This window comes from Amphiura filiformis, chromosome 18 (assembly GCF_039555335.1).
Source record: "Amphiura filiformis chromosome 18, Afil_fr2py, whole genome shotgun sequence".
Lineage (NCBI taxonomy): Eukaryota > Metazoa > Echinodermata > Ophiuroidea > Amphilepidida > Amphiuridae > Amphiura > Amphiura filiformis.
The window spans coordinates 60,045,069-60,059,055 of record NC_092645.1 but is presented as its reverse complement, the minus strand read 5'-3'; the positions used below and the strand labels follow the sequence as shown (position 1 = coordinate 60,059,055).

The 13,987-nt window shown below is 36.4% G+C and overlaps 1 protein-coding gene across 1 annotated transcript in view; it reads right to left on the bottom strand.

The window, feature by feature from the left end:
* LOC140138884 (uncharacterized) overlaps positions 1–11,635 on the bottom strand; it is a 76,588-nt gene extending 64,953 nt beyond the window's left edge. Inside the window, exons 1-5 of the mRNA XM_072160664.1 lie at positions 11,570–11,635; positions 6,351–6,722; positions 4,072–4,203; positions 2,894–3,026; positions 12–80 (exon numbers count right to left, since the gene is read on the bottom strand). Of these exons, the coding sequence (XP_072016765.1) occupies positions 12–80; positions 2,894–3,026; positions 4,072–4,113 (244 nt within the window). The 5' untranslated portion in view covers positions 4,114–4,203; positions 6,351–6,722; positions 11,570–11,635. The remainder of the gene's footprint in view (positions 1–11; positions 81–2,893; positions 3,027–4,071; positions 4,204–6,350; positions 6,723–11,569) is intronic.
* Positions 11,636–13,987: the final 2,352 nt, after the last annotated feature.

The following is a 13,987-nucleotide window of genomic DNA, read 5'->3' as shown; positions in this document are numbered from 1 at the left end:
TTGGTACTTACCTATGCCAGATGTAGTATCTGTATCCTCATGCAACTGAGTTATCACAGATGTTGGTATCACAGCAAGACCTGCAATAATATGAAAGGAATCAATTGAATGACTTTATCATGCTACAGTATGTCTTCTTCCTACCTTATGTCTGTCAGTTCTACAAGTCTGTCAGTTGACACCTAACTTATTCAAAATGCATTTCAATATGTCTGATGTGCTCTCAGGGCCCACAAAAAATATGTGAAAATGTATCTATCTGAACCCTTAACAACAAAAAGTTATTCAAATAAAATCCACCGAGGAAGAACTAACCATAACCCTAATCCTTGTTAAAAATGTGACTGACATGAAAGGTTTGTCAAGTATTCAAGCACAACAGCAACAATTTATTTTGTCTTTCATATTAGAAAACCAATTTTGACACTGACCAGACTCCTGAAGCGATACTAAGGCATGTCTATGACATTGACGCTTTCCTCAATAACATGCCAGTTGGCCACCAAGACATCAGCTGTATTACCACCAGCAGAGAGGATGATGGGATACCTATCACTCTGAACACAAGTATGTCAACATGCCATCACATCACTGTCAGGTCTGTGTCAAAATTTGGTTTTGTATATGAAAATTCCAAAATATAATTATCTACAAACCTGATGAATCTCTTCACAAATTTATTTTGTGATTGCATTAACGACCAATGCCTTTCTCTCTACACTTCTATTTGCTTAAAAATTGCTTAAAATAAACACACATAATGCGGCCCATACACAATCAATTTGATTATCAATGTCAAAGAACCTAGATACAAGAGTGGATACAAAATCTATGATTGTCCACTGTACACACGAACATATAATAGTAATTTTATTGTCCAACCGTCAATAAAATCAAACTAGTTTAGATCTCTTCAATAATATTGAAGAGAAATATTAAATTGAATACCTGAGTGGAAGAAGGGCCCAACTCCCAATTTTTTTACAAAAATGAGTTACACCCGGCATTTCATTGCCAGCAGATTGTTCTTCTTTGTGTGTGAAAGATGAGCCAAAATCCACTCTCTAAATAGTCTTCCACGCGGCCACGTATACTTAATCATGGTTTTTATGGAAGAAAGGCCCAGCTCAATGGAGTTGGGACCTTCTTCCACAAATATTGGGTTAAGGGGGTACTACACCCATTGATTTTTTTTTTCTTTTTTTTGCATTTTGTGAAGAAATTACAAAAAAAAATTGGACAAAGTGGTATGCAAAATGAAGGGGCAAATCTTCTCGTTTATTGGTGGCATCGGTATCAACGTAGCTTACATGCTTTTAAAAGTAGAAGCCAAAAGGTGGTACATCACTGATGATTTAAATTCACTTCATTTTGGAAAGCTTACTATCAACGGATTTCGTTAAAATTTTGGATATGTGTTGCTAACACGTTAGGGAAATAAAGTTGATATGTAAAATGGGAATAAGTGGTTCCTGATTTCTTTTATGACTTCATGAACTTGGTGCTCCACAACTATCAAAAAGGAACTGGTTAAAATGCTTCTATTTTCAATGTTGAGCTATATTTTGTATTTTTAACTTGCGACATTATTTCACTGAAACTTAATTAAGCCACAGGTAACAGGTTACCACAACCATACTACAGCAATGTTGAAAAAAATTGTATTTCTTGTCACCTATACCACCATATTGGGTAGTTTTCCGTAAGCTTAACGTTTGTGATTTTGGTAACTATTTTATATTTATTTGTGAAATCCGTCTCAACTAGGCATTCTAAATTGTACTCACCATTTACATCCCAAGGTATATTAGTATATCCACCTTGCACTTCTCGATATATATCCAGTTAAAGACAGAATATCAAAATTATTCCTCATTATGATATCACAAACTCTCACATGTGTATTCAAAATTGATGCTTAAATTTGACCTGAACCAATTGACCTATAACCTGACATACGGTGACCTAATAGCCTTTTCTTCTCCTAACAACACATTATAATATTATTGACTAATGACTATACATCCATTGTGTAAGTGTTTATATATTTTGCATGCACCACTAGATTTTCTATAGAGAGTATAACAAAGGATTTAATGTATTCTATTCATGTACCCTACTTGAACATGCTGAATAGAATAAATCATGGTTTGTTATGAAACACGCATCTGAGTAACTAGGATACAGTAAACAAAATATATATAGGGCTAAAATGACTTACTACAATTGTTTAAAAGCACTTTTTTCTTCTTTTTTTCATATTTTTTTTTATTTCACATGATCCGTGCATATATCGCCTAGCTATAAATGAAAAAATATTTATTTAGACCAATCAAACCAGTATATGGGTGTAGTACGCCCTTAAAGAGGAATATTGTTCATCCATGAAAGCTGCTTTCTACCTGTGCAATTACCAAATTTCTGTAGCTATTTATAACACATCTGTTTACGGATCTGGTACTTGCAGTATATTAGTGGAAGAAGGGCCCAACTCCAGCTCATATTAAGACCTGTACCGTTGCCATGGAAACATCATCTATAATTTCGAATGTGTGTAATATTGTATGTTCATGTATTAAAGGTCCCCTGAAGATGAAAACATTCTGCCTATAAAACTTTTCCAAATATTAAGTTTTTTCATAATATCTCATAAACAGTTTACATGGAGTTGGGCCCTTCTTCAACTCAGGTATTCAATTGTATCCAGTCCTGCATCTAGGGTCCCCAATATTGATCAATGGGTCGCATAAGAAATAATTAGCTCTCATATAATGTGCTCAAAAACCAATAGGAACTAATTTCTTTGCAATAAAATTACTATCTTGTTGGTTCTCTTTGCGGAAACCAGGAATTCACCTTATAACAGATTTTCCATTATCAGCCTTGAACATACCTCTAGTTGTGCCAACAAATGTGTAGCCATATTTATTGGATGTAGCCAACAATTGAGACCTCTCTTTAGGAGCAAGAGTTTCCGGTTTATCCTCAAACACCTTAAGGCGACACAATTGCTGGAATTTGAAAGTCTGCCATAGGGATAAAATTATTTTAAAAATTAGCAAGAATACTACCAATGTCACATGTATATGAGGAGATGAATACATGTCTGGCATTGACACAGCATTCCTAAGAGATGGACTTCTGCAATTTGTGGCAGAGAAGAACGACAGTTGTTTGTTGTTTACATTTTGAGAGCATGCACAGCGTAAACACGGAAATGGGGTTCTGATTTGCTGATTCAATCGTCTGACAATCATAGAAACAGACAAATAATCTGATTGGCTGATTACGTTGGTCGGCACAGATTAGCATGCTTGAAGGGAACACAAAGCTCCACGTATGTTGCTCATTAACAGGGCACTCAACCCCGCGTCAATCGAGCAAGGGACTGCCAATTCTTCTCAGTGTAATGGAACCATGGGGTACCCTTATATGTATACATAGTACACACATATCACACATTAAACCATTTGTAGATATTTAGTGCACCTAATATGGATAAACATGCAGTACTGATTTACATATCAATGAAAACAACTCCCCCACCCTTATTAGAGGACCCCGTCTCATGTTCACATGCTAAAGTAATCAAGCTCAAAGACTTAAATTAGATCCCTATTGACCACAAATTAAATTAAGACAAAGGACTGTAATCAAGGCAAATGATGTATCTTTTCTGAGTCACATCTTTGATCCTCTGCTCAATAATGAAAAATAAATGTAGGATCTGCTGTATGGGTACATTTATTATCATTATCATTATCATTATCATTATTAACATTTAATATTATTATCTTAATTCAAGAGTTCCAGTATGATATACACTGCTTTCAGTCATGCAAGGCTCATAAAATGTCCTGATCCGGGCAAAAATGTAACCAGTCATATATGATATGCTTGCTTGAAATATTTTTTGTACTTGTTCTCAAAATTACACACAAAAAAAACCTTTTTATCGTAGCAGGGACTGGTGATGATATGCAAACGTTTGCTAAATGGTGAAATTCAAGTCTTATTCCCAGTAAGTATAATTCTATTATTTTAGAATAAGGATTATATACTGCTACTTACTACTACTTCCCTCTCTGGTGGACCTGCTTCTGGATCAGACATTTTGGTTGACTGGTTCGCTGAATAATACTTGGATTTAACTAATAAATACTAAATTATAAAATGAAAGAAACAAAAAGAGAAAAAGGAGATCTGCAAAAGGAGAATAGGAAACAAAAAATAAAAAGTGATTAAAAACATGGAATTTCAGTCATCACTGACCAGCTCAGTACATCTTGAAACTTGGGTAGTTTATTTGACAACTTGCAATGCTGCAAAAAAGCAATACATGTACAGTAGTTGATAGTTGTTGTGCTGCAGAAAGGCTATACATTGATTCACTTCAAGTTCGGTAGTGACGTCAATGCATTTTCGCGTTTGCGCCTCAAGCGTGCTGATAAACCACCCTTGTACGCTCTGCACGATTAACTTTACGTGAGTGATTCAATACTGCGGCCAGCGAAATACGCACATACGTCACTACCAAACTTGCCGTGAACCAAATCATACACATGTATTTCATTTTCAGCAACTGCATGTATTTCAAGAAGTGCTGAGCACATAATTAGCTACCCAATACATACACAGAAAGCATAAATAAAATCATTTATGTATGACAAATCTAATCATCCACCACAAATGGACTATAGAAACAAAGTTGGTATCACTTTTTGAGATCTTTAAGATGCAAATCCCCCTCAAAATAAATTTGCATCTAGAGATACATGCAGTCCCAATTACATGTTTACACAATGGTATTAAATCCTGGGAATCACAAGGTTTCCTGTGCTTAAATATTCCATGGTCTGTACACTCACAACCAGCTTTAATTTGGTGACTTTGCAGCACCATTTGTGGTGAATGGTCATAAATGTCGTCAACATACATGTAGTATGTGATAAGAACCACCAGCGAGTGACTACATCATAACAGCAGCATTCTTGATTACAGTTCCATTCATTTACAATGTAGTGTACGTATGTATTTTTATGATGATTAGATGCGGTACAGGTGAAAACATGCATATAATAAACAGACGGTACTTACTAAGACTAAATATCATACATGTAATTTTAGAAATCAGATACACTTAATCTTAATTGAACCAAGATACCCACTACCGGGCACTAGCAATAGAATTTAAAAAAGAATAAAGAATGGTGTGCACATGTACCATATTAGTTCCATTAACCGGAACTGTTAACCGCCCAGGGTGCTGAACAAAGTCATTTCAGGTGGGTGCTTATTTTTTACAGTGTTCACATATTTGCGCATGCAAAAAAAGTCATCCATCACCATCTGATAGTACTTAGGTCCAATTGATAATGAAAACTTCTTTTTGACCAATAGGCATGTAGTTCTCATGGGGTTAAGATACGTTTAGTAGCACCTGTCACATGATCAAACAAGGCTATAACTAAAAACAATTCTTTTGCCAAAATTGTGAGAATATGGCCAAATGTTTATTTGTATTTGATTGCTTTCAGCAACATAATTGTAGCCTATGGCATATGGCATGTATTGTTTCAGACTACGACAATTAATATTAAATCTTTCAAAGGAATGTGGTCAAAAATACTTGGTTCTTGTAAATTATCCATGCAGACTTTAAATATTGATGAATAATTACTACATTTTATAAAATTTTCTTTAAAAGACAGACATCAAAAAATGCACAAAAAACGCAATATAGACTTTCAAAAAACAGTTGTCAGTGCAAATAATGTGACATGCAATTTAGTCGTATTTTTGCAAATTGGCCTGGAAAACTGAAAAATTCGCACAATTCTTCTCAGATTTTGTGTTGAGATCTTACTTTTTTTGCAGTTTTCACAGTAGGCTACATTGTACATTTCAGATTCAAAACAACAAATTAATAAGCCTGCTAATATATTTGACCATAGGCCCAACCAGTGTTCTAAATAGGGCCGGTCAGCCGGCCATTTGCCTGTAACTTTTTGGCCGGGCCGGTAACTTTTCCGACTGGCATCTAGTTGTCGGCCCGGCTGGCCGGTAACATGTTAAGGTCAAGCCTGGCTGGCCTGTAACTTTTTGAGGCATATTTCGAACACTGGGCCCAACATAGTATAATGCTCAGGTCTTTGAAAACAAGAAAGAAATAAGACTATCTAAAAAGTTCAGAAAACCCACACTTTATGCACCAACAAGTTTGAGCTGTGTCCAAAAATTAAATTCATGATCACATGCAAGCACTCAAAAAAGAAAATTAGTCTTTATTGTCACACAAAACTGTACAAGTAAACACCACTCAAGACTGCTCGGGCAATATCATGTCTCACCTGACCACGCCACGACTAAAAATAAACGATGAAAAGCGCCCCCAAGCTACCAATCCACGGGGCGAAGCGTGACTCTCCGTGACAGGAAGTAAGCCAGGATAAAAGTTGAAATGACAACAATGAATGCAGTCCAGTAAAGCGTGGTTTCATCAAAATATCTTGAAATTTGGGAAGCTTTTGTTCTAGATCAACTAACCAGGTGATCGGGACTTTCTTGCCTCCTCTTGCCATGGCAACGTAAGGTCACAGGTGAAAGGTCACTGGGTTAGTGAAGGCCACTGATGATGCCTATAAATCTCAGCCACTTCCAACAGATTGAAATAGATCCAATGTCAAGTATATCTTCTGGTTTTAGAGTAAACAACAGGATTGCTGCAAAGAGTAAACAGATTTGAAAAATCAGTTATTATAAAGGTAGAAACATCAGCTACGGTGTCATGCACAGATTTGGTTTGAAATGATACAGAATGTGTAGATGGGTAAGAAAAACTTGCCTGAATTTTAAACTTTTTTTAGCGTTTTTGACTTTTATCATTGTTATATTAATGCGCAATTACCATAAACAAAGCTTGAATGTTGTGTACTTATTTTCGTATTTTGGAATAATAATAATTTTAGCACTGCTTAAAAAATGCTCCGAGGTTTCTTTGCTTGCAAATTTGTGATATTTCATAGTTTCCATTTCGCCAAGCTGCTTGTCAAATTTACAACCTTGGCTTTTTAAAGTGAGACCATTGCAACAAATAATTGTTAAAATATTAAATAATTCTTTTTGTCAGTCTTTGTAATATTATATAAACATCAAAAATGAGTATACGACACATCAATTTGATTAGAAGCAAAGATCAACAACAATGTAAAATCAACTCCCATGTGAACTTTATTTCATTTCTTTCTAGTTTTCTTGGTATTTAATTCGACCCTTGTTTATTAGGGTTTTAAGGTGGTACTACAGCTACACCCCTGATAAATTTTGTGACTAATTTTGCATTTTTCTCAAAAAATAAAGTCACTGGTAACAAAACTTATTTGATTTGTTTGTTTGGGTTTTGACAACCCTGGATAACCCAAGAAAGCCTCTATTGAAGCTTATTTCCATCAGGGTCCATTTGAACACCGGGACGGGTTGAGAACAGTCAGGGGTTAACACCCTACTCTTTTCGAAACTGGCTGTGAAATACATGTACAAGTATGGCTCTCTGCACAAGGGACAGACGGCTTAACATCCCCTCCGAAGGATGGAGTACTTTCATGATTCGTTTACCCAATTCTAAATGAACCATGGGGAGAGCGGAAGTCTGAATTTAATCTACAGAAGTTGCCAATTAATTTCAGACTTTTTTTTCCCAAGCAAATTGCCACCGCCAGGAATTGAACCCGGGACCTCGTGCACTAAAGGCAAGTACTCTAACCATTGCGCCACGCTCTCCCTTAATGTATGTTATAGGGGCAAGGAATCCATTTACTTCACTGAAATTTTAGTGATTCAAGACAAGTGGTTCATTATATATGTTAAGAAATGAGGTATTCTAGCAGTACCTCTTTTCTTATCATAAATAACATGTATACCGCTTGCCTTGAATCACTAGAATTCTAGTGTAATAACAGGATTCCTTGCCCTATAATATACATAACTTTTGTTACCAGTGTAAATAAAGGTATTTGTGATATTTTCGGCTACCATTTAGGGGGATGTAATATTTGTATTTCATTGTCACCAGTGCTGTACGGTGCGACTAACATTTGGCCCATGCGACCAAAAGTCAAATTCTTACCGCCAATGGCAACTAAACATTTCACATGTTAGTCGCCAGGGCTAATCAATATTTACCTCACAGACTAAACAAAAAATATACAGTGATGATGAGTGATCCATAAAATGGGAAAATGGAAGTAAATAGTCAAATATTTGCAACAAACTGAGATGCGGTGCGATGCAATACCGGCGATCAGGAGCCCTGTAAACTTGCATCGTCTGTTGCCCAACACATCAATATACATACGGGCGTGCATTTCACGACCAGGTTTTACAGTTGTGCATCCGATCGGAGGCAGAGCTTTTGAAGGCTAGCCGGAGCCCTGTCTCCCACATGCTTCGATACCTACCACATGCAATTTTCAATATTTAAAAAAAATCATTATTTCCACAAAACAAGGCTCTGAAACAAGATTTCAATTCAATTTCTGGAACCACAGACTCAGACTGCTTGTTTTACGCAATAAACAAGGGCAATTCCACACCAAAGTGGACATGAGATTGAGAAAAAAATGAAAAAATTCTTAGAACTTTGAAACTACAAATGCTACAATGACACATTTGGTATTGAAAGAGTTCAATGTGCTCTGTCATTTGAGCTATCTTACACATAATTTTTAAATATGTTTACAATGAAATTTCTTCAAAAAACCTGTTTTTTGGTCAAATTTTGTGATTTTTAAAAGAAAAACTGCCTTACTTTGGATCCAATTTACACATCCTCATTATGTTGTTACAGGTTTTTTGTACAAAATTGCTCAATGAGAGTTGAAAGTTTTACATTCTGTGGTGTTATTCATGATTTTTGTATTTCTTGTGTATTTTATTATCCCCTAAAATTTAGTAAACCTTTGTCCTTCTGTTACCGTCCTTCCGTTACCATGGCTAATCCACTTAAGGCATTGTAATTAAATTACCGAAACACATAATTTCAAATGAAAAGTGATATTAAGTAGCTAACACTCAAAGGATTGCATTTCCCACCTTGAAAACAATGTTGCCTTACAAAATGCACATAATTTATGCAAAAGAAATTTAGGTAAAAAATCCATGTCTGTTTTACCGTCCTTCCGTTACCGAGCTCATTAATATTCATATTTCATACGCGAATGGCGAAAGGTATACTGTGAAAAAAAAGATGTGGAATTTGAAGGTAGGCCTATAAGTAAAAGTAATGAAATGGTAACATTTGTTTAATATAACTAATAAAGGTGTTTTTGATTCCCAAGTTTGAAATGTCGTTTTAGAGTGCAAATGTCCTTCCGTTACCGTGGAATTGCCCACAACATCTATAATCAAATGCAGCAAACCTTTGACGAGCACGACTACCGTGATGTTGCAAATTCGGAGCAAACAAAGCATACGGCGCACAGTTCGTTCGTAAATTTCCACTCAGCAACTGCAGATTGCCTCAGCAGACAGGTGCGTCCAACACAGTAAATACGCGATTTCTACTTTAAAAAATATGCGCTCATCAAAGGTTTACTGAATTTGACTATAGGGCCTCATAGGGTCATGAGTATGAGTATTGATGCACAAGTACGAGTACGAGTACCAAAAAAGTACTCGTACTCGAGTACGAGTATTGTACCTGCTCCCTAGTATTATAATAGATTCGATCTGTGCTAGGTATGTCCACATTGCTTATTATAGAGGGCGGCGTTCAACTCAAAAAGCTCAAAAAGTTGCAACCACCCACAGTAAATGGCTTAACTGTGTAATCCCCATAGGAAATACAAAATTTTGAAATTTGGACACCAGAAACTTGGAGACGCACCGGTAGTCTAAAAAGTGCGGGTCCTTTATCCTTGATACAGAAGTCATCATGCAGTGATAGTTAGATTTCATGAAATAAAATCACCTTTGTGTAAAACGGATCATCGTGGTAAAAATGATGCATTACTGGCTCTTTTGTACAGTAAGTCATTGTAAGGCATTGTCAATGAATGCTGCAGAAAAAAACCCAGATATTTGCCCATAACTTTGTTGATATTTGAGCTACAGACATGGTTGCCCCCTCATTTTTTAAGTTAAATGATCACCTTTTTAAACAAAGTAATATCCATGTGAAAAAACCTACTTGAAAATTTTGTGATCATGCCTATCTGTGCACTCATGAACGACACCTGTCTGTTCATTGCATTCACTTAGCTTTCAATTCAAATGAAAAATAATAATAATTTATGAATAATTAATGACAATGTTAATGATTCTATGAAAAACTGATGCATGTCATGTGTACATAACATTAACATGGTGTATGTAGGCATATACCGATCGTTCATATAGGGCGGTGCACTCACTCAAGTCACTCTGTAGTATTTGTGATTACGCATTTGGACAGGGTCGGCGCCATCGATAGATAGATAGATAGATAGATAGGTTGGACATCCCGTCTATTATTTCAGGCGCACCCCTGATGACAGGGTAACAAAGACATTTTTAAGTTTAATACATGTGAGTTCACAAAGCAGTCTTTCTGCGATAAACACAACAATATCATAATAGATAACATGCAAAAGTACATGGCTCCAGTCCCACTTCGTTGTAAGCATCAAAGTGTCAAAACAGTAAAAACTGTGACTGTGCAATGAGAGGAGCACATCCATAAAATCCAATTAGGCAGCTCACTAGCCCAGATCGATCCGGGAAATCGATCCGAGTTGGAATTACAAATACCATAAAAAGAAAACATAATAAAATTAAGAGCACATCCAAATTTGAGGCAGCTCAATTAGCGTACAGTACATTTACACATTATGAGTACATTAAATAAGTTTAGTTCACAATCATTTTGCTGCAAGCCGTTCGGTGAATTTTCCAGTGCGCGGCTTGACACTCCCTGCTGCAATACTTGGCAACAGAGCACCGGGTGCATTTTTGAGTCCTCCTGGAACCTCTGGTTCTGGGGTATGACAATTTAAGTTAAACGTCCACCATACAAACTCAAAAGTATGAATGTAAGGTGTTATTGCTGACAATAGAAACATTGTTGCAACGTCATTAAAAACAGGTATGTACTACAGACGTTCTTTCCCTGAAACGTGATACAGGCTAAGCCGGCACAGTCTGGGACGCAAATATCTTCTTCTTCTGTTCTGGGTAACATGCTTAACATCTTAATTAACTTTCATTCCCATGGCCTAATACTTGCTCACCCACGCGGCCACGCCCTTCTCATCTGATCCCACATGGGCTGTTGGGAAGTATCCAAATGAAGAACCTACATGATGTACCAGAACCAATGTCCAGAATCATCAATGGTGCCGAATTCGGAAACCGGCGCAGCGAAGGCAAAAGATTAAAAAAGCGATTTTAATGCGTTTTATTCGAAATCAGTCACCTTAAAATTGATTAAGATTAATTCAAATAGTAACATTATAAATTTCATTGATATTATAGGTAAATATAATGCAACCTGTACCCACAACATTCACTTTTTTACAAAAAAATTCGTACTCACAAATTTACCGTTCACGATTGCAACAACAATATGGGACGAGTGTTGCCATCCTGTTTTAATGTAATGCTCGAAATAAAACTTGGCAAAATCTCCCACCTAGTAAATTCAACTTGACCATTGACCCACCCAGTAAATTAGTTTGCCCACAAAAAATTGGGCACCATATTTTTTAGGTGCTGTGACGTGCAATTTGGGGGAAGGCCAAGATTCTGAATAACGGGCCGAATTTATACTCAATCGCCGAGCGATTGCGATTAAACGTTTTTGAAAAGCGATGAGCAATCGCCGAATTTTGCGATGCATCGCTCGTCGCTTTTGCATTCTAAATGCCACAAAATACATTTTTAAAACATCGGTTGCTGTCAATAATTATTGCTTTGAATTAATTCATCACGAAAAATTAATAATCGAGAAAGGTAAATTAATTAGGAAAATAATAGATCCAGATGGTTGTATATGATTGGTTGACGCATTCACGTGTCAAGCGATATCGCAGGGAAGTTGAGATTTCTACAAACTTGCAAAATCGACGTTGTTTTTGCCTCGGCGATTTGAATCGATTGATCGGCTTGAAATCAGTAGTGAATTTAGCACTTTGTGGCGACATAATAAGTTTATAGTACAATTGCGCATGAAGCGCACAGAAAATTTTGCCATTTTAAAACTAAACTGTTGAAATATGTTACAGAAATGGAATAAATTTGCGCGAAACGTGAAAAAAATTGCACTTTTGGCCTGGGCTAAAATGGCAAATATGAGGTTAAATTGAAACACATACATCAGGCGTCAACATTGGGGGGATGATATTGTATGGACCATCCCCCTTGGCAAAATATTGGTAGGGACGTGCCACTGAGAATTTGAAAGAGGACCCATAAATATACCAATTTTTCAAGAAATTGAGAAAATTTTGAAAAAAGGACCCATTCATATACCAAAATAGGCTTTGAAAAAGGGGTCATAACCAAATAACGTTCTCAAAACGTTCTGGGAAAGTACCGTTGACGTTTTCTAGACGTTTCGATAAAACGTTTTAAACACGTAATTTTGTTGAAGGTTTTTTACGTTCTAAAAACGTTATTAAAAGACGTTCTAAAAACGTTTTCACAACGTAAACAACGTTTTAAAAACCTTTCTTTCTGTCACCCAGGACGTATCCAGGACCTACAGAAAACGTATCGGACGTTGGAGCACGCAACGAACGTACTACGAACGTTGTAGAAACGTCCAAAACGTCCTGAAAACGTTATAGGAACGTAAAAACGTATTGTATATTTTGTTTTTTATTGCAGGACGCACTTATGTTCGTTTCTACTACGTATTTAGAACGTTATAATGACGTATTGAAAACTTTTATTAGTACACTTTTACAAAAGTACCAAAAATATCATACATAATATACAAAACTATAAGTCCGGCTTCTAGAAGAAAAAACGCGGTCCATGGCAGTTTTACAGTGACCAAGTGACGAAAACTCCGGACGAAAACTGTAGTATAAACACGAGAACCGTTTGTAGTGATACGTCTACCATGATGATGATAGTATTCACACCAAAGGTAATACGTATGACCTCAACAGTTACGTGTTCGACAGCAGCAGCAGGTTCTTCATTTTACCGGCAGGAATATCAGCATGATCCCGGGAAAAATATACACGATAAGCAGAAACACATCCCTGTATGCATACCTGTTTGGGATAATTATTATGTTTGCACCTTAATAATTCCGCCAATACATGTACCGACAAGATACTTGCATTACAAACACTACAACACACTTTCCGTTTTCACAGGGAAGTGGTTAGTCGGTAACACAAATCAAGGAAAAAACATCACTATAGGCCTACCTGAAAATGTCACTTCTTGGAAAACGTTGATGCTTTGATAATATACAGAGGAGGCTTAAAGGCATTCCTACAATGCACTATGATTGGGAAATGTGATCAATATAACCTAATTTTAAAGGCAAAGTCCCCATTGCCACACACACAAAATGGTAATTTTAAAACTGCAGCCAACGAGCTAATAGTTGAGACTTAGGACTGATATTTGATTTTCTTACAGGAAACATTCATATTGTCCCACTGCATTAATTTGATTCCAAAGTCTCGATGTTTTGAATGTTAAATAATAGGATGAAAACACCAGATATTTTCACACAATCTCATTGCAAGGTATGGACAACTATACCACATGTGTACAAAAGCCAGACATACAAGGTCAGAAACCCCATTGGGTTGTGGGAATGTCTTTAAACATCCTCTGGATAATATATATAGAGAGAGAGGAATTATTCCCGGAGCCATGTGTCACAGTGAGATTCCGGCATACATAATAATACAGTTGATACATACACGTTGCACATAGTACTGTACTTGCTTTGGTGAGTGACCGTTAAGGTCAAGTTCAACCTGATGCA